The sequence below is a fragment of the Schistocerca nitens genome, chromosome 5 (genome assembly GCF_023898315.1).
Source record: "Schistocerca nitens isolate TAMUIC-IGC-003100 chromosome 5, iqSchNite1.1, whole genome shotgun sequence".
NCBI classification, from domain to species: domain Eukaryota; kingdom Metazoa; phylum Arthropoda; class Insecta; order Orthoptera; family Acrididae; genus Schistocerca; species Schistocerca nitens.
In genome coordinates, this window is record NC_064618.1 from 395,769,411 (window position 1) to 395,796,897 (window position 27,487).

General features: G+C 43.1%; 1 protein-coding gene across 1 annotated transcript in view; it reads left to right on the forward strand.

Moving 5' to 3' along the window:
• The window catches only part of LOC126259606 (multiple epidermal growth factor-like domains protein 10), a 151,919-nt gene that overhangs the window by 22,254 nt on the left and 102,178 nt on the right, over positions 1–27,487 (forward strand). Inside the window, exons 3-4 of the mRNA XM_049956517.1 lie at positions 12,558–12,698; positions 24,913–25,050. Coding sequence (XP_049812474.1) covers positions 12,558–12,698; positions 24,913–25,050 — 279 coding nt within the window. The remainder of the gene's footprint in view (positions 1–12,557; positions 12,699–24,912; positions 25,051–27,487) is intronic.

Sequence of the window (27,487 nt, forward strand, 5' to 3'; positions counted from 1 at the left end):
TCTGTGACCGAAAAATAAGAAGGCGGCCATGAATTTTCGTGTGATTCTGTCAACCATCTTTGCACAACATAAACGGTGCCTACGCCACGACACCACACACATTCTGTCTGTACTGTTCGACTGCAACTGCATGTATCGATATCGCTCTCGCATCACGGTTCATATAACAGTGCTGCATGTTACATTTGGTTTTACACAGCACATTACGCATAAGCATGACGAGGGAAGTGAAACATAGTTAAAAGAGACTCTTGTAGTAAGACCAATAAAGCAAAATATAGTAATATTTCATACTACAGAACAAAAAACAAAATTCTAGACCATCAAAGATACACGTACAAGCAAAATGAAGCAGAAGAAAAGACAGAAGAAAAAGAAAAAAAAACATCTCTCATAATGGCCAGCTAAATATGCTTTCGTAAGTCGTTATCAGAGGAGGCTTACATGGCCTGACGAGAATTGACTCCTTTATGTAGCAAAATGTTTTTAGAAGCACGTTGCTGTTTACTTAAAATATGTCAGTCATTCAACTAAATTTAGTAACACACCGGATATTACACTAGTGACTTTCTTACGTGACCGAAGTAAGCACCTGCACGGTGATCAATCACAAGTCCAATTCGTGCAAGGTTGTCAAGAGCGAAAAATGGTAGCCAACACAGATTATAAACTGAAGCATAGTCTGTTGTAAACTTAACAATAACAGTCCAGTCGTAAACCAACAGAACTTCACAACCACAGTAGATCCGATGTAGTGAGACTGTATACGGCATGCGACTAAAAGCTTCGCAAGCAATAAAGTGTCTACCTCGCTGTCAGATTTATTGTACGGAACAGGCCAAAGGCTTTATGGCTGGCGTGTTTCGTGCCAGTCGAGCGCTTTGTTCGACTAACACTACAACAAAATCTTCTCCAGTTACGGTATCAGTCTTTCATACTTATCCTGAAGATGACCGGCAACAGACTATGAATTTTTCCTTCGAAATTTCGTCAGATTCTCAGTAATATTGTATTCTCATACAATTTATGACTCCTTCCGGGCCGGCCGGAGTGGCCAAGCGGTTCTAGGCGCTTCCGTCTGGAACCGCGCGACCGCTACGGTCGCAGGTTCGAATCCTGCCTCGGGCATGGATTGTGTGATGTCCTTAGGTTAGTTAGGTTTAAGTAGTTCTAAGTTCTAGGGGACTGATGACCTCACCTGTTAAGTCCCAAAGTGTTCAGAGACATTTGAACGATTTGAACTCCTTCCGGAGGTAAATTCAATATTTTCGCTTCTTCATCACAAACCGGCGAAGACACAAGCATTTACTTTTACTAGAACGTTTAACCTTTTGAGGAAGGTTTTTCAGTAAACTCCTTGTTTTCATCCAGTCTGCAGGACGGTGAATATATGCTGCGAGATTTTTGGGCTGAATAATTCGGCAGACAAAAAACTCTCTGCTTCAAGCTACATGTGTTCTACGAGGTTCATCAGGGGATTTCCATACACCAGAGCAACAAATCCACCTGATTTTCTTCGAATTACGGGAGCATTATTATGCTGATATGTAAAAAATCCAGTTAACAACAATAGTCCAAAGAATGGATATGGTTACACTTTCGAATGTGTTCGCACGAACTTCTAGGTTCATTCTGACTCCCATAGAAATTGATGGTGGTACATCAGAGTAACAGACCTCTACAATCTTCTCACTGTAATTTACCGCCGTCACAGTACGTCCTGTTAAATGTTTACCATTTACCAGGATTCTTCCAGGTCCTCGTACTTCCCGGTGTTGCGCCTTATCGATTTTCCAGTGACATAATGTTAGTTAATTAACAAAAACAAGGGGCGTGTGTAAGGCTGTGTTTGAGCACGACTCACGGTTCGAACAGTTTACGTCACAGTTTGGGAAAGTTCGTGTTCTCTTCGATCGCTTGATCGGCCTGCGATCTAGTGACTTTCGCTGATACTATAAGAACGACCTGCCTTAGCGTTTTTAATCCACTATTGAGTTTAATATTAAAAATTACTGTGAAACAGGGCTGGAATGTCTTTTAGTGTGCAGGTCTTGTGTAACAACGGCAATTAACAAGTAAATGAAAGATTTCTATGACGAATCTGTCTAATTCTGGAGCTTTCCCTCAACCTGGTGACGTTTTTATCTGTTGTTCTGATATGTGGACAGGGACTGAATTGCTCATGTGTGACCTACTCGGCAAGTCTTTTAAACATTGTACTGGTTTCAGTCGCGTGTTATTGTTTTGGAGAATATTTTCGTCTTTGTCTTTGTTATCGTAATATTAAAATCAACATAAATGTTTGAATATGCATAATACCGGCAATCTATGAGAACTTGTGTTGCAAATAAGTTCGCCCGCAATAGGAGTTTGTGCAGTGGTATAAATTAATGCTGTTTCGTCGAGTGCTGCACAAAATTATCGAATTTTAAATTTAATGCAAAGCCATAGCCTACCGTTCTGGCTAGTCCGTGGTTTCTTGCATATCCCTTGCATCGCGCCGTGCGAAGTCAAAGCACGACATGAATCGAACGCTGCCGTGTATCGGGAAACCTTGAGCCCGTTCGAACGCGAGTATTGTTTACCCAGTCCTAGTAGTCTGAATTCTACTGGTAAATTTTAAGAGGTTTGTCAGGGCTGTTTGCTGTTTTTCACAATTAACCCGTGCTCTCCACTGACTGTTTGCGGAGTAATGCATTCGTTTTGTTACTCAACGAAGTTAGACTGAAAGAAGTGACTCAATGTTAAGATGGCAGACTTTCATCCGGTGTGTATAGGGTTTAGACTCCATTAATCTGTCATCCAGGTATATATTTCCTCTATATCGATTGAGGCCACAACGTGAAAGTTTCCTCGAACACGAATAGTAAATCCTCTTTCTCAGAAATAACTTAACGCCTACTTAAAAAATGAATTGGAGGGGTGCACACTGAATGCCTCCTGTCTGACATGATAACGTTGAAATTTTCTAATTGCGGTTAAAGTTTTCTAAAGCTAACTTAACTTGAATGTGTTATGACGACAGTGAAATGTTATTGGAATCTTTTGGTTTCTTCGTCTGTTTGCTCTGATATAGGGTTCATAGGGAGGAATATAGTTAGTCGTTTCTTCCCTCGCTCTTTTTGCGATCGGAATTGGACAGGAAATGACTAGTAGTGTTACAGGGTACCCTCCGCCACGCAGCGCACGGTGATTTGCAAAGTATCGCTGTAGATGTAGATGCAGATGAAAGCTATCACCATTACTTGTGAGTGGCGTGAAACTGAACGTAGACGAAGTGAAGGAACTATTACCTTCGAAGCAAAATAAATCACGATGGGCGAAGCAATGAGGATGTAAACAGAGGCCAAATAAAGGCAAGGAGGACATACCCAGCCGAAAGAAGTCTGTTGGTATCAATCGTCGATCTTAATCTGAGGTAGAAATATACATCTAGAGCGCAGTAGTCAATGGAAGTGAATACTGGCCTTGAAGAAAACCGAAGAAGGAGGTAATAGAAGCATTTGAGATGTGGTGCTACACAAGGATGTAGAAAACTATATGGGCCGATAAGAAACGAGGAATTTTCCCGCAGAATCGGCAAGGAAAGGATTTGTGAAACACTGTCAAGACAGTTAGGAACAGCTTGCATGGTACTGGAAGGATCTTGGGCGGGTAGAAAGTGCAAAGCAAAACTTAAGTAATATACCCAACAAATAATTAAGTACTTTGTGCACCGATCCGTTTTATTGTCCTTCCGTGTACTAGCGCAGGAAGTTCACTCACCTATGATGAATTCCAGGTAAAATCGACCTACCTGGAGAGACCTATAACGTCCTTCATCTGTAAAGGTGTATAAAGAAACTGATAATTCAGGTTCCTGATCAGACTAAACTGCCAAATAAGCAACAAACATCGAATATAAATTCCGTCATTGTCATTTCTATCTACAAATCACTACCACCAAGTCTATATTAGTATACAATTTTCAGTACAAAAGAACGATACACAAGAGAGTCTGCACTAATCCACTCACGCTTGCAGCACAATCACTCTCTAGTAGCCAGTTTAAAGTTTTCGCTCTAAACCTGATACCGAGAAGATACTCACCTTGACTTGTAGCACGAATGCTCTCGCATACGCTTTGGAAATTCTCACTTCGCAAGATTTCGGTTATGCTTGCGCAACACGCGACAGGTGGATGCAAATGCTACTCCTGAGATGAAGAGGTCGGAACAGGAAAGGAAGTCGTGGCGCGCCACGAAACCAGTCAAAAAACGAAAACGATGAGGAACGAAAAAGTTTTGATTTTTGTTTGAGAGGTGATTGTAAATATCCTTATGCCGCATTGAGGTGATTAATACGGGTGTCCCAGGAGAGACGGGCAATTTTCAGGAATGTGACAGGAACGATCATTAGAAGCAAAAAAGACTAGTAAATACGGGCTTTAAAACGAGTACCTTATCAGCTGGGAGCACTTTTTCTTCCATACTGTGCAACAAATTCTTCTACTACAGGTTCTTTGCTTTCCGTGTGTTGGAAGGACGTAGCATGAACCAAAATCAAAAATGTCTAGTACATCTACTTCTAATTCTATATCTACATGGATACTCTGCAAATCACATTTAAGTGCCTGGCAAAGGGTTCATCGAACCAACTTCACAGTTCTCTATTATTCCAATCTCGTATAGCGCGCGGAAAGAATGAACACCTACATCTTTCAGTACGAGCTCTGATTTCCCTTATTTTATCGTGGTGATCGTTCCTCCCTGTGTAGGTCGGTGTCAACAAAATATTTTCGCATTCAGAGGAGAAAGTTGGTGATTGGAATTTCATGAGAAGATTCCGTCGCAACGAAAAACGCCTATCCTTTAATGATGTCCAGACCAAATCCTGTATCATTTCTGTGACACTCTCTCCCAGATTTCGCCATAATACAAAACGTACTGACCTTCTTTGAACTTTTTCGATGTACTCCGTCAGTCCTATCTGGTAAGAATCCCACTCCGCGCAGCAGTATTCTAAGAGAGGACGGACGAGAGTAGTGTAGGCGGTCTCATTAGTAGGTCTGTTACATTTTCTAAGTGTCCTGCCAAGAAAACGCAGTCTTTGGTTAGCCTTCCCCACAACATTTTCTATGTGTTCCTTCCAATTTAAGTTGTTCGTAATTGTAATACCTTGGTATTTAGTTGAACTTACGGCTTTTAGATTAGACTGATTTATCGTGTAACCGAAGTTTAACGAGTTCCTTTCAGCACTCATGTGGATGACCTCACACTTTTCGTTATTTAGGGTAAACCGCCACTTTTCGCACCATTCATATATCTTTTCTAGATCGTTTTACAGTTTGTTTTGATCTTCTGATTGCTTTATTAGTCGATAAAAGACAGCGTCATCTGCAAACAACCGAAGACGGTTGCTCAGATTGTCTCCCAAATCTGGAAATCCAGAAATACGGAATCGATCTGAAATCCCTTGTCAATAGCACTCAACACTTCATGTGAATAAAGACCTAGTTGTGTTTCACAGGAACGATATTTTCTAAACCCATGTTGACTATGTGTCAATAGACCGTTTTCTTCGAGGTAATTCATAATGTTCGAGCGCAATATATGTTCCAAAATGCTGCTGCATATCCACGTTAACGATATGGGCCTGTAATTTTGTGGATTACTCCTACTACCTTTCTTGAACATTGGTTTTTCCAGTCTTTGGGTGCGGATCTTTCGTCGAGTGAACGGTTGTATATGATTGTTAAGTAAACATGCGCTGTAAAATACCTTAAGAGCTATCACCACTTGTTCAGTAGAACATATGTGTTTCGCGGTAGCGAAGTTTAAGGTATGCACTTGGGAGGCGATATTTACTGGAGTCTTTCTTTTTTTTTTTGTTTCATTTTTTCTTTCGATGCATACTATCACCTCCCAACACGTGAAAAGCAAAGAGCTTGCAATAGAAGAGATTTGTTCCACATTACCGAAGACGAACAAGTGCTCATAGCTCTTAAGCTACGCATTTTAGAGTCGATGTTTACTATACTCTTTGCTTCGAATGACCGTTCTTGTCATTTCCCTGAATATTGACCATTGCTCCTGAGACACGGTGTACATGATCTTAGATATGTTAAACATACTGACTGTATTAACGTTGGCTATGGTTCCTCAGATGTCAGACGTTGCGAACACCTTTCTAACAAAAGTAACCGTACAGTAGATACGTTACTTGTCATCGGCTACATATTATTTCTCGTTTATTGGAAGGTATCAGACATAAATCGAATTCCAAAATCGAATCCAGTCATTTTTCGTTTCGTAACATGCATGATCAGACATTGTCGTTTCACAATAGAGAATTTGTAAGTAATCGCGAATTTCGAGCTGACGTGAATATCAACAGTCAGACCACTATCGATCAGCTGAGCTCTGATTACATATGTGGAACTGGACATCAGTGCGTGATAAGCGATTAAGAGACAGGTGCGTGCGATCTGATAACGCTGAGCTAACGCAATCTTTCCTGTGAACTACGTGTACGATATTTTCAATTAGCAGAAGATAGTCAGTGGAAGACAAAAGTGTCGCGCCAAGTTTTTAATGTTTTTATGAGTCTCGGGAAGTTTTTCTTGTCTTTTTTCCCCTATTTGTGCCTAAAAGCACGGTGTTGGCTGGTGACTTCACTCAGCCTCCTCTGCATTCATCACTGATAGGCCATTGGCAAGCCGCTCAGCCACTTCCGCTAATCTATCCGATAGCTTGTAAGCCTGCAGCTAGAGGGCTGCACGGATAAAAGAGGTGTGATTCGTATCCGCAGGTCCATTTATGTACCCGCATCGGCAACTCTTTAATTCGTATCCGCGTTTAAAATTTTGTAAACAATTTAAAATTGGCCGGAATGAGATTTTCACTCTGCAGCGGAGTGTGCGCTGATATGAAACTTCCTGGCAGATTAAAACTGTGTGCCAATGCGCGGGATTTGCCGAGCGGTCTTAGGCGCTGCAGTCATGGACTGTGCGACTGGTCCCGGCGGAGGTTCGAGTCCTCCCTCGAGCATGGGTGTGTGTCTGTATGTGTGTTTGTCCTTAGGATAATTTAGGTTAAGTAGTGTGTAAGCTAACGGACTGATGACCTTAGCAGTTAAGTCCCATAAGATTTCACACACATTTTGAACAAAATTGTGTGCCGGGCCGAGACTTGAATTCAATTTAAAATTGTTCTGCACGCTACAACTGTGATGATAGCGCTGGCTACAGATTAAATTTTCGTCTATCGAAATCAAACCTCGTATTTTATATTCCACTAATTACGAACGTAGAGGATGATTAACAGTACGTTTTAATATACCACAACTAGTCATATTCTTGATTCGATCCGTACTTTACAACTTTCTGTCGTAATTATTGAAACTGATCTTGTGAATTTTCTTCGGAACATTTCCGTAGTATCGGAAAGTAAAATGATGTACGCTCGCCCGGTTAGCCATGCTGTCTAAAGCACTGCTTTCCGAGCGGATTTGTGTCCAGGTCCGGTGTGACGGCCAGTCTGTGGATGGTTTTTAAAGCAGTTTTCCATCTGCCTCGGCGAATGCGAGCTGGTTCTCCTTATTCCGCCTCAGTTACGCTATGTCGGCGATTACTGCACAAACACTTTCTCCACGTACGCGTACACCATAGTTACTCTACCACGCAAACATCGGGATTACACTCGTCTTGTGTGAGACGTTCCCAGGGGAGTCCACTGGGGGCCGAACCGCGCAATAACCCTGGGTTCGGTATGGGGCGGCGGTGGGGTGACTGGACTGCTGTAGCCTGTTGTGGGATTGTATACCACTGCGGGCTCTGACTGGGGGCGAATCCTCTCCGTCGTTTCGAGGTCCCCAATTCCTTGCAATATAATACAATACAAAATGATGTAGCATTAAAAGTTGCGTCATGTGTTGCATACTATTGAAAGATTCACTGATTTTACCCCGAACATTGCCGGCCGCTGGTGGCCGAGCGGTTCTGGCGCTACAGTCTGGAACCGCGCGACCGCTACGGTCGCAGGTTCGAATCCTGCCTCGGGCATGGATGTTTGTGTTGTCCTTAGGTTAGTTAGGTTTAAGTAGTTCTAAGTTCTAGGGGACTTATGACCTCAGCAGTTGAGTCCCATAGTGCTCAGAACCATTTGAACCATTTTTTTTTCACCCCGAACATTATTTGTGCCGTATGTGATAAACAGGAGTCACATCATGAAGCAAAGACTTCAAATGGATGAGAAGTCTTAGTACAACCTTCAGGTAGCTCTGTAGCAGCTTTCGGTAATTGCAAAACTGACGTTTGTTTCTGCAAACGAAACTGGAATAACTCAGGTATAAGACACCTGCTGATACAAATAGCATGCACTTGTAATTGTCCACGTGTAATTGTACAGAGAATCAGGAAAACGAGCATGTCGCCAGCCTTAGCCACGGTAGATGTCAACAGCGCACCTACCCTCTCAGAGACGATGCTTATTCAAGTGAATGTAGTCCCACTCCGTCCTAATGTGCCATAACAGTTATTTATAACAGTAAAAGTTTTTACAGTCGAAGGAATGTAATACAGGCAGGCGACATTAAAATACCGACACTGTTCGTTAATTTTCAACCGCAAAATAATTATTATTGCGGGTATCCTCAGATACATCGACAGATATGCGCAAAGAGACAGGCTTTCATCCACATCCTCGTAGATTTCTACCTACGATTAAGTGGTCGGGAAAACTAAAAAATTGATGTATCTGGTGTACAACAAACCCACGAAACCAGGCACCAATTAGTAGTCTGTAAAGATACCAAAGTTATTGCCATGTCGAACTGCCTCCCGTCATAAAACCATCACTATGTACTTGCTCAGTGGATACCAAGTGCGGTGGCTGCATAGTTTCATGTCGGTTAACTCAGTATATGAACACATCCATACTCACATCCGCGGTGTGATGCATTGAATTAACTCTCCACAACCTCCAGTCAATCTCACTTATCCATGGTAATAGCGGATAACCAGCTAGTTTACAGTGCTCCACTGGCTCCAAAAAATTACACGACGGTCGGATATTACCTCCCACCCCTTTTTTTCCGGCCTCTTCCGGCTTCTAATCTCTTAAACTGGGATACTGACACCGAAGACCTTGACGCCAACAATTACAATTTACACTGAGGAGATAAAAGTCGTCGGACCTCCTTTTGCCCGGTATAGTCCAGCGACTATGTGGCATAGACTCAACAACTCATTGGAAGTCCCCTATAGAAATATTGAGCCAGGTTGCCTCTATAGCGGTCCATAATTGCGAAAGTTTTGTCGGTACAGGATTTTGTGGACGGGCTGGCCTCTCGAGTATGTCTTGTAAATGTTGGATGGGATTCGTTGTCTGGGTGGCCAAATCAAGCGTTCCAATTGTCCAGAATGTTCTTTAAACCAATCGCGAACAATTGAGGCCCGGTGACACTGCGCATTGACATCCATAAAAAAAACTCCATCTCCAAGTAGACGAACATAACCATTTACAATCAATGATCGATTCATTTTGGCCAGAGAACCCAGCCCATTTCGTATAAACACAGCCCACATAATAATAGAGCAGTAAGCAACTTGCACTGTGCCTTGTTAGCACCTTGGGTCGATGGCTTCGTGGGTCTGCGCCACACTCTAAACGTACCATCAGCTCTTACCAACTGAAATCGGGATTTTCCAATCGTGTAGGTACCTACCGAAATGGTCAGTAATCTAGGAGAGGCGCGACAGGCAATTTCGTGCTGTTAGAAAAGCTTGCTTCGATCGTCCGCTACCATAGTCCGTTAACGTCAAATTTCGCAGTCCTGCGCTAACGGATACGTTCTGCGGTTACTTCACATAGTGTTGCTTGCCTTTTAGCACTGACAACTCTACGCAAACGCTGCTGTCCTCGGTCGTTAAGTGAAGGCCGTCGGCACTGCGTTGTCCATGGTGAGAGTTAGAGCCTGAAATTTGGTGTTCTCGGCATACTCTTTACAATGTGGAACTCGGAACATTGAATTCCCTGAAAATTTCACAAATGAAGTGTCCCATGCTTCTAGCTCGAACCATCATTCCGCGTTCAGAGTCTGTTAGTTCCCAACGTGCGGCCTTAGCAATGTTGGAAATCTTTTCACACGAGTCACCTCAGTACAAATGATAGCTCCGCCAATGCACTGCCCTTTTATACCTTGTGTACGCGATACTACGGTTATCTGTATGCGCATATCGCTATTCCATCAAGTCATCTCAAAGTATCTGTTCTTCTCCTACAAACTCACCTATCTATTCAGGGAAAAGAGCAACGGTCTAAAAAATATGAGGAGCCAGCCTGTACCTCATTCAAGAGGTACAATTATTGCAGTTTTCCGCAGTTTCACAATATCAATAACACTGCAGGGAAATGATGTATAAATTCTAAAATAAGTGTGTGACAAAGCTGTTTTGGCGAACAGTAAAGAAGTCTCTAGTGGATAGTAAAAATAGCTCAAACTTTAGTTTAGGATACACGGAAGTTAAGACAAATTTTTGACAAAAGCAACCGCGGTAGTACCCCAAGCAAGTGTTTCAGAGCCATTAGTGTTCACAACATAGCCGCGCGGGGTAGCCGCGAGGTCTGAGGCACCTAGCACGGCCCGCGTGGCTCCCCCTGTCGGAGGTTCGAGTCCTCCCTCGGGCATGGGTGTGTGTGTTGTCCTTAGTATAAGTTAGTTTAAGTTACGTTAAGTTGTGCGTAAGCTTAGGAACCGATGACCTCCGCAGTTTGTTCCGATGAGACCTTACCACAAATTTCCAAAATTTCACAACATAAAGAGTGAGCCAGAACTCCGCAGACAAACTTTCACAGGTGGTAGTATGGACCAAAACAAGAAAAAAGCGACTATTAAAACATGGGCTCTAAAATGCACACCATAACAGGTATGAGCACTTGTTCAGTAGAAGAGATGTGTCTTACAGTAGCGAAGATGAACAGATGCTTATAGCTCTTAAGGCATACAGTTTATATATGTTTATGAGACTTTCTTCTTTGTTTTGGTCTAATCTTTCATCTCTGAAAGTTTGTCGGTGAAGTTCCGGTTCACCCTGCATGTAAATGACCAAGTAGATATCGTCGGAGGGTCTCTATGACTGTCTACGTTCATCCTATTCATATGGCCAAACCACACCAGCTGTTTTTGTTGGATGTCGTCTCAGATATTCCTATCCATTTCCATCCTTTGTCGGATTCGTCATCCAGCGCAGAACATATTCATTTTGTGTTAATACAATCTGGTCATCTGAAGAAACCCCACACACTGCTGCAGACTCTTCTTCACCTCCAATTCTTACTCTCGCAGTGCTATTTTCACTTAATTTCCTAACAGTCTGTAGCAAACTTTGTCTTAAAACGTGAAGATATACCTCCCACAGTACTAGAGGGACTGTGCAAGGTAAAAACTGTAAGGGACGACAAAGATTGCTTTCTTTATGGTAATTTCATCCTCTCGACTCATATGTGGAGGGGTGGGCTGTTAGCAGTACAACATCCTCTCTTCGGCCAAGTGGTTTTAAAAATTTAAAGAATACAAAAATAAGAATTATTAAAATGTGAAAAATTTACAATGATTTTTAAAAACTGTAAAAAATTGTATTTTGTTTCCTTTTACGTAAAAACAGTAAGACTTATTTAGAAATAATGTGAAATGATAAAAAGTTAAACATTGCACTTCCGTCTAACAGCTGAAGGATTTCCATTGGGAGAAAAGGATTCAGGGAAGAGAGAATGTGCTCTATAGAGCCGAGGGTAGAAGGAGTGGGATAGGGAAAGGTGGATAGGGAAGAGGGAGGAAGGGGAGGGGGAGCCCAGATGTGGAGTGGGATATATGAAGAATTGTAGCTGGTAAGGAGGATAGATATCGGGGCAGATCTTATTGTCTAGGAGTGGAAGTCGACTGAAGTTGCGCTGGGTAGAAAGTGTAGTGTATGTGTAGGGGCGCGGTGGCACACCAGGACTGGTGATCTCAGGGGAAATAATGGGGTTTTTGGAATCTAGTTTGCGAATAGTGTAGGATATGCAGAGGTGTTTGATAGGAGCAATGAGGGTGGAAATTTTATGAGATGGTAGAGGATCCGCGTGGGGGAATTAGCGAGGCGATGTGCACGACGTTCAAGGATTTTGAGGCACTTGTAGAACTTTGGTGGGGTGGACACTCATGCGATATTAGTATAGGAAAGGACAGGTCGGATCAAGGTTTTATAACAGTGGAGGATTGTGGTAGGATGTAATCCCCACTTTTGGACAGTTAGTAGTTTTATTCGTGGGTTTTCTTTTTGCTGAGTAATGGGTAGGGTTTCCATGTTATTTGCCGGACGAACGTTAGTACAAGGGATTTTAGCGTGTGACGGATTGGAACACATCCAACAAATAGTTGAGGGTGTAGGGTGCTACTGAGAGATGAAGATGCTGCAACAGGTGAAGAATTCGTGAAGGGCAGTATCAGACCAGTGAGAAGACTGACGACCCAGAGAACAAGTAACCACCGGTTATGCAAGCACTCCGGGGTAATATAAGCTCTTGTGTTTGTTGCAGCCTCGGTGGACAGCAGCACGGGGTGCGAGACGGCCATGCAGTGCGCCGGCCGCCTGGGTCTGGGCGTCGAGTGCCACGACAGCGTGTGTCGCTGCGGACCCGGGAACCACTATCTGCACGGCAGCTGCCGCCGGTCCGCAGGTCAGTGCCCACACCTCTCGTTTGTTGCAAACAGCGTATCTAGCTACCAACCTCGACCAGATGGTATTCACTCGGAAGCACTGAGAAAACTAGCACTGCAGATCACCCCGTTGCTAACAAAGTTACTGAACGATGCCTTACGGCTAGGCAGTGTACTTACAGTACAGAAAACCTCCAAAGCAGTCATTATTAAGAAATCAGCGTGCAATGTCTGCGTAAGCAGAAGAAACTAACGATCAAAGTCCGAAAACAATTTATTGGACTGTTCAATTAACCAAAACAAATTCGCCAAGTATAACACCAACACAAAACAGTGATCCGTCTTCGAATCACAACTACGCACAAGAATAATATAGAAAACAACTGAAATAAATTCCTACTAGTCTCCGCCAGAGACTTCTCCGATATACCAAGCCTAATCCAGAGATCAGCGAGAAGATCCAAGCCGGGCTCCCGGTGCGGCAGCTATCCACGTCTGCTGGCGGCCTTTATAGCGCTTCGGCGGATGAGTACCGCGGAACTATTTTCCATCACGTGGTTGTGAAAATAGTTCCAGGATCTGCAGTGACCTCTTCCTTATGTTCATGTGGGCCGGTAGTGGCCCCTGGTGTCTTTGCTGTGGTGTTGTTGTTGTTGTGGTTGTTGCTATGGCCTATCATCAGTGTTGCCTGTCGGTTGTGTAGTGCTTCGGTGTGCCTGCGAGGTGAGCAACCCGCGGCTGCAGGCTGTCAGTTTGCTTGCTGATACTCTAGGCGCCGTGATGTCTGGTGGAGAAGGCCACAGCACAGCGGATCGGGATCCTTCAGATTCAAAGACATGCAGGCCAATATGGCTAATAAACATCCTAGCAAAGATTCAGGAGAAGCTACTACGTAACCCCTTGCAAACACACAAATCTCTCAGGGGTATGAGCCAACACCAATTTGTTTTCAGAACTAGCAGATCAATAGATGATGCCATCAAGCAGGCCCTACACATAGCTAATACTACAACACGGAAGCCGCGCGAGGTAGCCGCGCGGTCTTGGGCGCCTTGTCACGGTTCGCGAGACCTTCCCCGTTGGAGGTTCGAGTCCTCCCTCGGGCATGGGTGTGTGTGTTGTCCTTAGCGTAAGTTAGTTTAATTTAGATTAAGTAGTGTGTAAGACTAGGGACCGATGACCTCAGCTATTTGGCCCCATAGGAACTTACCACCACCACAACACAGAAATACGCCATGGCAATAATGATTGACATTGCCGGGGCATTCGATAATCTCTGGTGGCAATTTTCCAGAGATTAAGACATCTGGAGGTACCGCAATCACTGTACAACAGTTTCCTAGACTACTCTAAAGACAGAGCAGTCGAATGGCATATGGACAGCCGGAAAGTGATTACAGCAATCGCCAAAGGCTGTCCTCAAGGGTCGATCTGCGGCCTCATCTTCTGGGACATAACAATCGAAGCCCTCCTACAACTTCTGGACGGGGATGACAGGTCAGACGGCATTTTCGCCTACTCAGATGACCTATTAGTTGTAGTCACTGCAAACAACAGAGCCCAGTTAGAACAGAAAGTCAGTCGAATACTACAAACAATTACACAATGGTTTCAAAACAATAAACTCAGGATAGGTGAAAACAAAACAACATACACATTACTGAAAGGATCACTCCAACGGAATCCTTCAGTTAAAATGGGGGCACAAACACCGAACGAGCACACGTTACGCGCTATCTTGGGTATACATTAATGAAAAATTGAATTTCCACGAATACATAAGGCTAACTACAGGCAAAGCAGAAAAAATACTACACAAACTGGTGTGGCTAAAATTAACAGTACAGACAACCTCTACCAGTTATACGGACATACCACTGTGCGCTCTTCGAATCAGTACTTAGCTTCGCAGCTAGCACGTGGGCATATAGACTGAAACTGGTCACCAATAAAGCATCAGTCAGACGAGGGCAGAGAAGTGTTCTAGTTAGGCTGTCTAGAGCATTCGATACCACCTCAGTGGATGTACTGTGTGTGGTGCTCGGAATATCCCCCTTAGATATCACGATCAAATACAGAGCTGCAAGATCCTGGTTATAGATGGGGAGACTAGATAAGGTACACACAATAACTGGTGTGCCGATAGAGACAATGCGTCACCTTAAAAGTTGGCGTTTGGATTCATGGCAAGATGAGTGGGCTGTGACAAGGGAAGTAGACTGTTCGACTTCCTTCCCGACATAAGGAAGTAGTTGAGAGTGAAACATATCGATCCCAGCCTCGGTATGGTAATTTCTTAACCGGGCACGGACCTTATCCCACGTACTTGAACCGGGTGACTCCGAGGCAGACACCTATGCGCACATGCGGTGAAGATGGTCACCCAGAATACACTGTCTTTTTCTGCGGGCAATAGGCGAACAATATACATATGCTACACTTAGACTACACAGAAACAGACTTAGATATACACAGCAATGAGAGACGAAGAACAATGGGCACAATTAAACGTACTGACAAACAGTATTTCAAAAGCAACTCATGAAGAGTACCTGCGGGCACGATATAAGAGACATGGCTGTACGCAACGTAACAACAATATCCAGAGGGTGAACAGCGATACCCACAGTGACAGCGGAAACAGTGACAATGAGGAGGAACAGGAGGAGGCAGACGAGATGTGACAGTAAATAAGCATAACGTGCTGGCGATCTAGCCAAGAAATCACCAAATGCTGTAAACGGATGAGCACCTAAGGTTAATGGTTCAAATGGTTCTGAGCACTATGGGACTCAACATCTGAGGTCATCAGTCCCCTAGAACTTAGAACTACTTAAACCTAACTAACCTAAGGACATCACACACATCCATGCCCGAGGCAGGATTCGAACCTGCGACTGTAGCAGTGACGCGGTTCCGGACTGAAGTGCCTAGAACCGCACGGCCACCGCCGTCGGCCCTAAGGTTAATGCTTAGGGTTACTAATACATAGAATTAGCAATACTAATTCTCTACTAGTTGCCATTTGTGTATGTGTATGTGTGTGTGTATGTGTGTGTGTGTGTGTGTGTGTGTGTGTGTGTGACTGGTGGTCAACAGCTCGAAGAAACCATTCCGAGGTATTCACCGTCAGTCACAATCGGTGACGGAACTAACAAATCTCTCTTCTATCATATTATCATTTTATATTATTCCCTAAAAAACAACAAAATTTTATTTGTATTTCAATCTTAAATTATTGTTATTCTGAAAAGTATTATTCTTTGTAAACGTTGTAGATAAAACAAAAGAAAAGAATACTGTAAGAAAATGGAAAACAAAAATTGTAAAATGTACGACCTGTTTCAAAACATCAGGAAACAGGTCTATAATTTGGCAATAAATAAATAAAAATAAGTTCACAGTAGACGTCAGAGACAGGAAAGTAGGCATGAGCAATGTTGACAGAGTAGAGGAAACGAGTGAGAGGGAAGATTCCTGTGATAGGGAGAGGCGGTGTGACTAGACGCCAATAGTTCCAGTGGTGAGAGACTGAGTGTCGCGATCTGATACACGAGATAGGTGGCCACGGCTAGAAAATGCTTGAACATAGCGCCACAAGTAGCGGAAAGCCGCGCGGAGTAACCGCTCGGTCTGAGGCTCCCTGTCACGGACTGGTGGTGGTGGTGGTTAGTGTTTAACGTCCCGTCGACAACGAGGTCATTAGAGACGGAGCGCACGCTCGGGTTAGGGAAGGATTGGGAAGGAAATCGGCCGTGCCCTTTCAAAGGAACCATCCCGGCATTTGCCTGAAACGATTTAGGGAAATCACGGAAAACCTAAATCAGGATGGCCGGAGACGGGATTGAACCGTCATCCTCCAGAATGCGAGTCCAGTGTGCCAACCACTGCGCCACCTCGCTAGGTGTCACGGATTGCGCGGCCCCTCCCTCCGGAATTTCGAATCCTCCTTCGGGCATGGGTGTGTGTGTGTGTTGTTCTTAGTATAAGTTACTTCAAGTAGTGTGTAAGTCTAGGGACGGATGACCTCAGCAGTTTGGTCCCTTAGGAATTCTCTCACACAGACACCTAGTAGTGTAAAACGTTGTGCCATCAGTGAAGTGTTGTGTACGTTGTATAGTAGCATGTCGATGGAAGGCAATGGAAACCTCGTAATTCCATTTTGTTGAATTTTGCAGGAGAAGGAAAAACGGTTTCTTAAAAATAGTGGTTCAGATAACGTGCATCTGTAAAGGATGAACATTAATAAAACAGCAGGAACGAGGTCCTGTCCCGAAATGGAATAAAAAAAGGTCTCATGAACATGAGCCCGGAAATGCATCGTTGCCACGGCAGATGGCGCTGACGAATGACAGTACCTCTGACTATGTACCGTCTGTTCCGTGTGTGTTGCAGGTGGTAGGGGTAGTAGCGGTTGTCTTGCAGGGTATACATAATCGTACTTTGGCTTACGCTATGTTGGTGGGCCACTTGCCTGGAGCTTGGGGTTCGACTCATCCTGTAGAGCCCAGTCCTCCAAATCTGGTGTACACACAGTCCGCTACCTCTTTGCACGTTCGTCCGCCTAAATGGACTCAAGATCACACAAACTCCCAAAAAGGGCTTGAAATGTTGTAAGAGGTTTTTGCTGTCTTAGAGTACACATGTTTGTGTGTAGCCGTGCTGCCTCTCGACCGTTTCCATTTGCTCGGCCACACATAAACACCATCTCGGCTTGCTCCTGACATTAACACCGGGCCATTCTACTCCTTACAGTATGCTGCGTCAATTACATATACCAGAAATACACAGTACGTCGTCAGAGGGACTGTCATTCGTCAGCGCCTTCTACCGTGACGATGATGCATTTCCAAACACATTTTCATAGGATCTTTTTTCTTCCTTTTCCAATCAGGAATCCGTCCCTGCAGTTTGTGGCTTTTATTAACGTTCACCTTGCATAGCAGAAGCTTAGTTGACAGATTAGAGAAATCCAAGCATTTTCAAATCTCTTTTATGATGGAGTTAGTGGTGACTGTAATCACGAGGTTTTCACAGACGAAGTGTTCATTACCTACTTATTGTAATGTAATATCCGATAATTTAATAAATAATAATAATAGTAATTTAATATATAACAAATGCATTTGACACGGTGCCAGACCGCATACTGCACGAACGTACGGATAAGCTCCCAGGCAAGTGAGTGGCTCAAAGCCTTCTTAAATAACAGAGCCTAGTCCATTCTTCGCGATGCCAACTGTTCATCAGATGGTTCAAATGGCTCTAAGCACTACGGGACTTAACATCTGAGGTCATCAGTCCCCTAGACTTAGATGTACTTAAACCTAACTAACCTAAGGGCATCACACACATCCATGCCCGAGGCAGGATTCGAATCTGCCACCGTAGCAGTCACGCGGTTCCGGACTGAAGTGCTTAGAGCCGCTCGGCCACAGCGGCTGGCTGTTCAGAGACAAGGACCTGTGATAGGCAAGTGTGATAGGACCGCTATTAATCACTATGTAAGTAAATAATTTTACGGACAGAGACAGCACGAGTCTGCGGCTGTTTCTGGATGATACGTTGTCGTACGAGAAGGTGTTGTCGCTGAATGAGTGTAGGAGAATAGAAGTTGATTTACACAAAATTTCTTATTGACGTGATGAGTGACAGCTAGCTCTAAATGTGGAAAAGTGTACATTAATGCAGATGAATGGGAAAAATAATCGCGTAATGTTTGAAGACAGCATTAGTACTAGTAGTGTGCTGCTCGACACAGCTACGTTGATTAAATATCTCGGTGTAAAACTGCAAAACTATATCAAATGGAACGAACATGTAAGGATTCTACTGGTGAAGGCGAATGGTTTATTGGAAGTAGTTTAGGACTTTCTGGTTCAAATGTACAGGAGACAACGTATACAGGGTGTTACAAAAAGGTACGGCCAAACTTTCAGGAAACATTCCTCACAAACAAAGAAAGAAAATATGTTATGTGGACATGTGTCCGAAAACGCTTACTTTCCATGTTAGAGCTCATTTTATTACTTCTCTTCAAATCACATTAATCATGGAATGGAAACACGTAGCAACAGAACGTACCAGCGTGACTTCAAACACGTTGTAACAGGGAATGTTCAAAATGTCCTCCGTTAACGAGGATACATGCATCCATCCTCCGTCGCGTGGAATCCCTGATGCGCTGATGCAGCCCTGGAGAATGGCGTATTGTATCACAGCCGTCCACAATACGAGCACGAAGAGTCTCTACATTTTGTACAGGGGTTGCGTAGACAAGAGCTTTCAAATGCCCCCATAAATGAAAGTCAAGAGGGTTGAGGTCAGGAGAGCGTGCAAGCCATGGAATTGGTCCGACTCTACCAATCCATCGGTCACCGAATCTGTTGTTGAGAAGCGTACGAACACTTCGACTGAAATGTGCAGGAGCTCCATCGTGCATGAACCACATGTTGTGTCGTACTTGTAAAGGCACATGTTCTAGCAGCACAGCTAGAGTATCCCGTATGAAATCATGATAACGTGCTCCATTGAGCGTAGGTGGAAGAAACTAAAATGAGCTCTAACATGGAAATTAAGCGTTTCCGGACACATGTCCACATAACATCTTTTCTTTGTTTGTGTGTGAGGAATGTTTCCTGAAAGTTTGGCCGTACCTTTTTGTAACACCCTGTATAACACTAGGGTGACCAATTCTTAAGTACTGCTTGAGCGTCTGAGAACCTCACCAGGTCGTATTAACGGAAGATATCGAAGTACTTCAGAGACGAGGTCCTAGATTTTTATCAGTAGGTTCACTTAATAGCTATATATTATGGAGATTCTTTGGGAACTGAAATGGGAATGTCTGGATCGAAGGCGACTTTCATTTCGAGGAACTCTACTGACAAAATTTAGAGAACCGGTATTTGAAGCTGACTGCTCAACGATTGTAGTGCCAACGTAAATTTTGCGGAAGCATCAAGAAGATAACAGAAATTAGGACTTGCATGAAGCCACGTAACAATGGTTTTATCTCGCTCTGTTTGCGATTGGAACAGAAACGAAGCCGGCCGCTGTCGCCCAGCCGTTCTAGGCGCTTCAGTCTGGAACCGCGCGACCGCTACGGTCGCAGCTTCGAATCCTGCCTCGGGCATGGATGTGTGTGAAGTCCTTAGGTTAGTTAGGTTTATGTAGTTCTAAGTTCTAGGGGACTGACGACCTCAGATGTTAAGTCCCATAGTGCTCAGAGCCAATACAAACTGAAATGCTTAGTACTTGTACAGCTTGTCCTCCACAACGCACCATACGGTGGTTTGCGGAGTATGTATGTATGTAGATGTAGATATGGAAATGACCTTTCTTGGCCCGTAGAAATCGTATGACAATGTTCCTAGAATATAATTATGAGCAATAATGAAAACGACCTATGCGAGAGAAAAATGGATTAACCTGGTTAAAAAGTTAGACAAGAACACAAAAATAATGACGAATATAGGAAACAAGAGCACCTGAAATATTTTCGCTGATAAAGGTCTAAAACAAGGTTGCGGATTGTCAACTGTTCTGTTTAATACACTACTGGCCATTAAAATTGCTACACCACGAAGATAACGCGCTACAGACGCGAAATTTAACCGACAGGAAGAAGATGCTGTGATATGCAAATGATTAGCTTTTCAGAGCAGTCACACAAGGTTGGCGCCGGTGGCGACACCTACAACGTACTGACATGAGGAAAGTTTCCATCCGTTTTCTCAAACAGCAGTTGACTGGTGTTGCCTGGTGAAGCGTTGTTGTGATGCCTCGTGTAAGGAGGAGAAATGCATACCATCCAGTTTCCGACTTTGATAAAGGTCGGATTGTAGCCGATCGCGATTGCGGTTTATCGTATCGCGACATTGCTGCTCGCGTTGGCCGATATCCAATGACTGTTAGCAGAATATGGAATCGGTGGGTTCAGGAGCGTAATACGGAACGCCGTGCTGGATCCCAACGGCCTCGTATCACTAGCAGTCGAGATGACAGGCGTCTTATCCGCATGGCTGTAACGGCAAGTGCAGCCACGTCTCGATCCCTGAGTCAACAGATGGCGGACGTTTGCAAGACAACAATCATCTGCACGAACAGTTCGACGACGTTTGCAGCAGTATGCACTATCAGCTCGGAGACCATGGCTGCGGTTGCCCTTGACGCTGCATCACAGACAGGAGCGATTGCGATGGTGTACTCAACGACGAACCTGGGTGCACGAATGGCAAACGTCATTTTTTTCGGATGAATCCAGGTTCTGTTTACAGCATCATCATGGTCGCATCCGTGTTTGGCGACATCGCGGTAAACGCATATTGAAGCGTGTATTCGTCATCGCGTGATGGTATGGGGTGCCATTGGTTACACGTCTCGATCACTTCTTGTTCCCAAAGCCGGCACTTTGCACAGTGGAAGTTACATTTCAGATGTGTTACGACTCGTGGCTCTACCCTTCATTCGATCCCTGTGAAACCCTACATTTCAGCAGGATAATGCACGACCGCATGGTGCAGGTCCTGTACGGGCCTTTCTAGATACAGAAAATGTTCGACTGCTGCCCTAGCCAGCACTTTCTCCAGATCTCTCGCCAATTGAAAACGTCTGGTCAATGGTGGCCGAGCAAGTGGCTCGTCACAATACGCCAGTCACTACTCTTGATGAACTGTGGTATCGTGTTGAAGCTGTATGGGCAGCTGTACCTGTACACGCCATCCAAGCTCTGTTTGACTCAATGCCCATGCGGCTCAAGGCCGTTATTAGAGCAAGAGGTGGTTGTTCTGGGTACTGATTTCTCAGGATCTATGCACCGAAATTGCGTGATGATGTAATCACATGTCAGTTCTAGTATAATATATTTGTCCAATGAATACCTGTTTATCATCTGCATTTCTTCTTGGTGTAGCAATTTTAATGGCCAGTAGTGTATTTTTCTGGAATAGTCATTGAATGAATGGCTGCTGCAGGAAGTGTTCAGGTATGGGAATCAGATTGGTGACGATGCTCTTTTTTTTCTGGGGATGACCAGGCAACATTTTCTCAAGATGAAGATGATTATGGAATACATGCTGAGAAATGTTAAAGAAGAGCATAGCAAATGGGATTTGGGAATAAATCTGGAAAAGGCGGATTCTATGTGTAAGGGACAGGATTTGATAAAAATTTACGCAGAGAGAGGGTAAATAATATTCTGTAGAAGAGAAAGAGAGCTTTGAACGGGATAATATGAAATAATAATATTCGGCAAGACAATAATAAAATGATATTTCACAGTGTGGTGGAGAATATGGTTCTAAAAGGAGCTGATATGTGGTCTCATACAAGAAAAAATAGCGAGAAAATTAGAACAGAGCAAATGGACTGTGGGAGAAAATTTCTGCAGTTAACCAGGTAAGATAGGTTGCGAAACGGGTAATATGCATGCTAATGCAGATAACGTACTCCATAACAAAAACTTCGGAGAACAGATCGCTTGAGAGGTACGGGTAAGTGCGGAAAACCATATGTGACCAAGGAAGGTTTTAAATTGGCAGCCGCTCGGAAGAAGACGGAGAAGATCCCCAGCATTAAGATGGGAAAAATACACACAGGAAGCAATGGAAACAGGAATCTAAGATCTTATGATAGGAATGAAAGATGCCTTTGGTAGAAAACGGCTAACTGCTAGCGGGGGAGGAAAATATTACGTTAGTATCAAGTAATAGGAAGATATGTTCATCTACAAAGAATTGTGGCTATTCAATTGTTCGCTGAGTCGCGCAATAACTAGACTATTAATTATAATTACAATATTAAAATCTTTAATCTTAAATGGGTATAATCAGATACATTACTTATGGATTCCGTAAGGAGTTGCGTTGGTACGAAACAGAAAGCGCCACACACTGACCGCGGGCTATTTACAGTAGAGAATACAAACGGTCCATATTTGTTAGGTGAAGAGCATATCCCGCTATGCGCAGGAAAACTCGAAGACATGCGAAGGTAGGCAACTATGAGAAATCCACATTCGAAGCAATGTAATACATTTATCTTTCTTTTCAGTTTCATTACTTATTTTCGCTTTATACTGTTACTAATTTATTAAGATTTTTAAACACACTTGTTGTGGTTTTATAATATAAATTATTATCATTGTCAGAATTAATAATTAAAACTGTCGAACAGAGAATTTTCAGTGTATTGTACGACCTGCTGTAAACCTACATAGTGGAGTGGAGTGTAGGAACTGACAGTTATAAAGTATATTTATGACGAAAGCAAAATTCATATTGGATGTCTTTCACATTGTTTTAAAAAACGTAAAACAAAAAACAACTACTGTATTTTCACCTTCAAGAGATAAGATATTTTTACAAAGTTATTGATTCAAATTTTTTCAGGAATTTAAATTATTATTTATGTGTACTGTAGGATTCTTCTTTGTCCCGGTGCTGTAAAATCTCAATCATTTTTCAGTTTTAGATTCTTGGGCTCTTCTTGTCGAAGGACACATGTAGCAAAAACGCTGATGTGAAAAAACCTTCTACCTACCTTCTTAATACCGTGTTGGTCCACCTTTCAAAAATAATAGAGGTGCAACTCTGTTTGGCATGGATTCGACAAGTTCTTGATATGTTTCTGAAGGTATGAGTCAGCAGACGCCTAAGCACAGATCTCGCAATTCTCGTAAATTACGGGCTTTTGATTTGTGGACGCGAAGATGCCACCTGGAAGCATCACATATGTTTTCCATGGGTTCAGATCAGGCTGATTTCGTGGCCATGCACCTCAAACCACTGTTCTCCGATTCTGCCCTTGTGACGGGGACAGTTATCCAGTGACTTTTCAGTGCACTACCCGGCCTGGTAAATGGCAACACCTGCTGGTCACTGTAGTTCGAAATCTAGTCATCTGTGGATTTCCCATTGCCTACCGTACAAGTAGTGTATGTGTAAAGGAGACAGCAGACAAGCTGCTAGTGCAAGCACTTACACACTGCAGCTCGTGCATTTGGGGTCCCCAGCAAATAGGCATGACAACGGACATCGAATGAATTAGCAGATCAATTTTTTGCGTAGATATCTACTGCAATTGCCGTTATAATCAATTATTATTCGTTCAACCGTCTTTAGCTTACTACAGTGAAAGTCTATATCTCAGCAGACGCGATATTGCTTATATTTATAAAGCATCTTCTTTGATCATTCTGGAAATATGGGTACTAGTATGTCTCTCCATTTTGGTATTTGTAGACGAAAAACAGTATTTCCTTATAAAATTGGAGTGCAATTTATTCACAGCGTGTTTTACATCTTCTTTACATATTTTGCAATCCACTGCATTTTCCTTCATTGTTATCGGTGAGTTTCGTGAGAACAATGTCTCCTTTCTTCCAAAGATTCATGGGTATCTCATTAATAATTCGATGTGTGCTGCACAGGCCATATGAAATTGTAAAGCTCATGAATCTTCGGAACGAAGGTAACATTGTTTCGCCAAGCCCAAGCCCTGTTAATTAAAGCTGAAGAACGTGAATGATGCCAGAGCCCACAAGTGTTTTTTTTTTTTGTTTTTTTGTTTTTTTACGATGATGAACATGTAAGTGAAACTGGAAAGAAAACATCTGATATTCGTACGAAGAGCCCACGCCATCTTCCGTAAAACGGGTTGTGATATATACACGTAGAGGAGAAGGCAAAGTAAACCATTTGTTTTCAGCCTCTTTCTTTTGTTTATTTCCTTCAGAAAGCGAAATTTAGCTTCATGCTTCAGAATCAGTCATCACTATTCGCAAGATACGAATATGTGAGTGAAACACCATGCCACGGAAAGATGACTGACCCGATCTCAGTATTTTAGAGTATACGAGGGGAAGGTCCGTAACGATCACAACGTTTGGGTACCGGGTTCGTAATAGATGATTCGTTTTGTAAACTAATAACATCAATACAGTGCAGTCCTTGCACCTTTCAACAAAATACTTTTTGGACAAATTTGAAATCAATGTTCACTCAGCTGACAAAAATGTATTCTGAGTATTGCGCCTCGTCATGATGTAAGAAATTGTACAGTGACCTTCTTCTCTGTCTGTTCACCAGTTTCCACCTAAAGCTGAAAAACCCATTCGAGAAAAGTGTGGACATTCTTCACCTAATGTTTTCAGTGATGGTACTTTAGCGAATAATATAAATGAGCCCGTAAATATGAGATCATAGGCTATGGTTAACTTTTTACGTTTTACAGGTCTAGGGGAGCAGTGCACGGAAAGTGACGATTGCTTCGACAACTACGCGACTCACACCTTGACGTGTGCCAGTGGAGTCTGCGCATGCGCCGACGGTGCCTACGACCGCTATGGCTCTTGCAGGCTAAAAGCAAGGGGTAAGTCAGTGTGCAGTTAATTTCATTTCTTACCTCCTCATTTTCCCCATTCCTGATATAATATTTGGATCACAAGATGAGCAGGTATATACAACATTCCAGGTGTAATTCTTTCTCTGAAATTTTGCTTGCAAATTAGCTGTTCGATAGCCACGTGTACCTAAATTACGTAAAAGAAATTGTTAAGATTTGTTCAGCGATTACGTAGATCTTCCCGGCGTAGTAAATATTGATGCTCTTGAAGGGCATGGCGCCGTATTTCATCGTCCTGACGACACGATATTTGGACGGTGCAACTGGCCGCCATCTTCAGATGAGATCGTAGGTGCATAGTGACGCCGGATCTGAGGTAACATGAGGCACGGCGGCTCCTTTATAGCCTAGAATAGGCCTCTGGGCGTGCGCGAGAAGTGGGACGGCTGCCTTCTTCGAAGCAAAAGCGATTAATCTCAAATTAAGGTGGTTATTTCTTGTATCTAATAAAATAGGATTCCACAGATTGCTTAAAGGAAAACCTTCATCTGTGTCAATAATCTCATCGGACAGTCGTATTTCGATGGGTTCCTAAAGTACACAGTGCCAGTAAGGGGAAGGCGGAGCATTAATTTGCGTCTCTTTTATTGGTATATTATGCTCTTCATTAAGGCAAAGTTCAGTGACGGCACATTTTTCACACTGGAGCAAACGAGAGTGACCTTGATGTTGCACACATCGGTCATGAATCGTACTAATAGTCTATCCAATATAAGCCTTTCCGCAATGACAGGGAATTCTATATACTCCTGTTGATAAGAAAATTGTTCCGATAATTACATGTAGACCGTGGAATCCTGTTGCAACAAAGAATGTTGATCCATAAACTGCGTCTGCCCAATCATCCTCAACAGTTCCAACAAGGCAAAAGACACTTATAATATCGTATTTTCCGATGACTCTTGAAATGTTCTGAGAAATTATCTCCGCAAGGGGTAAAAAAGCAACTCATTCATAAGTGTCCATTGTTGGTTCACGTCGTGGTTCAAATTGGAAAGCACGAACAATTTGATGATCACTGTATACATTTTACCAAAAAACAACCTTAAGATAATCCAGTTCCTGCGTCAGATTATCAGAATCCGAAATAGCATAAGCTCTCTTGACGTTCGTCCGATCGTCAGCAGTTTTGGCGCTCCTACTTGTAATTGGGCCAGATATTCTGTTTCTGTTCTTAGCCTTCATGTGCAGAAATGAGAACATCATGTATCTAATCGACCGATTGTATTCACCGCTTGAAGTGTCTCTGGCTTGGAACATCTGACCTAGTTAGTTTTGATGTTGTTTCACTTTTAACTCAGGCACCTTTGGAGGAGTCTGTGTTGCTAACTGGGCAGATTTAGATGATACTGAGCTGTGTCGCCACGTATTGGCAATGACATATTTTTTATATAATGATACCTTTTTTGAAAAACTGACGGTGTCGCTATAGAGAATCCTCCTTCCCCTATTGTCACCAATCTTCTCATGGAAGATTTTGAAGATATCGCAGCCAAAATCTATTCTTAGCGTTTGGCCACATGGAATAGAAGATTTTCATCAGTTTTTAGGTAATTTTCACTACCTTCACCCACGCATAAAGTAGTCTATGGAAATTGAAAAAGAAGGCACATTAATAGTTATGGATGTTTTACTACGCAAAACTGAAAGTGGGACTTCGGGTCACGCTGTATGCCGTGAATCTATGCATACGGATCGCTACCTCCCTGCTACAAGTTTTCATCCATCCCGTCAACGCATGGGAGTTTTACGTACACAGGCCAAGAGAGCTTACGCTATACCGGATTCCGATAATTTGACGCAGGAACTGGATTATCTTAAGGCTGTTTTCAGGCTAAATGGGTATACTGACCATCAAACTGTTCGTGCTTTCCAATTTGGACCACCATGTGGACCAATAATGGACACTTGTAAATCTGTTACTTTTTTTCTCTTTGCGGGAAGTACTTCACCGAAAATTTCAACAATCCCCAGAAAATACGATATTAAAAGTGTCCGTTCGCCTTTTGCCAAAACTAGAGCTTTTTGGATCTGTTAAGGATGATTTGAGGTTGAGGAAGCCTGGTCATATAAAATTCTCTGTCATTGTGGAAAGGCTTATATTGGACAGACTACGAGGGGGACACAAAAAAAGAAACATAAAAGATAAAATAACATTGCCGTAGGCGGAGCTTGTGTAGTATGCGTTTCTGCCGCTAGGCGCGTATAGTGCGACTCATTGCCAGTTCAGTGCCGAGTGTGTTGTCGACCTGGCTTGTTCTGTGCATCTGCAGTGATTGTTTTTGCTAACACTGTTTTGTTCTTGTTTAGTTTTTTATGATGGCAAGTTTAAGAAAACAGCTTGCAGCAGTGTAATTTTGTTTTCTACTTGGGAAAATGCTGCTGAAACTGTTCTAATGTTGAA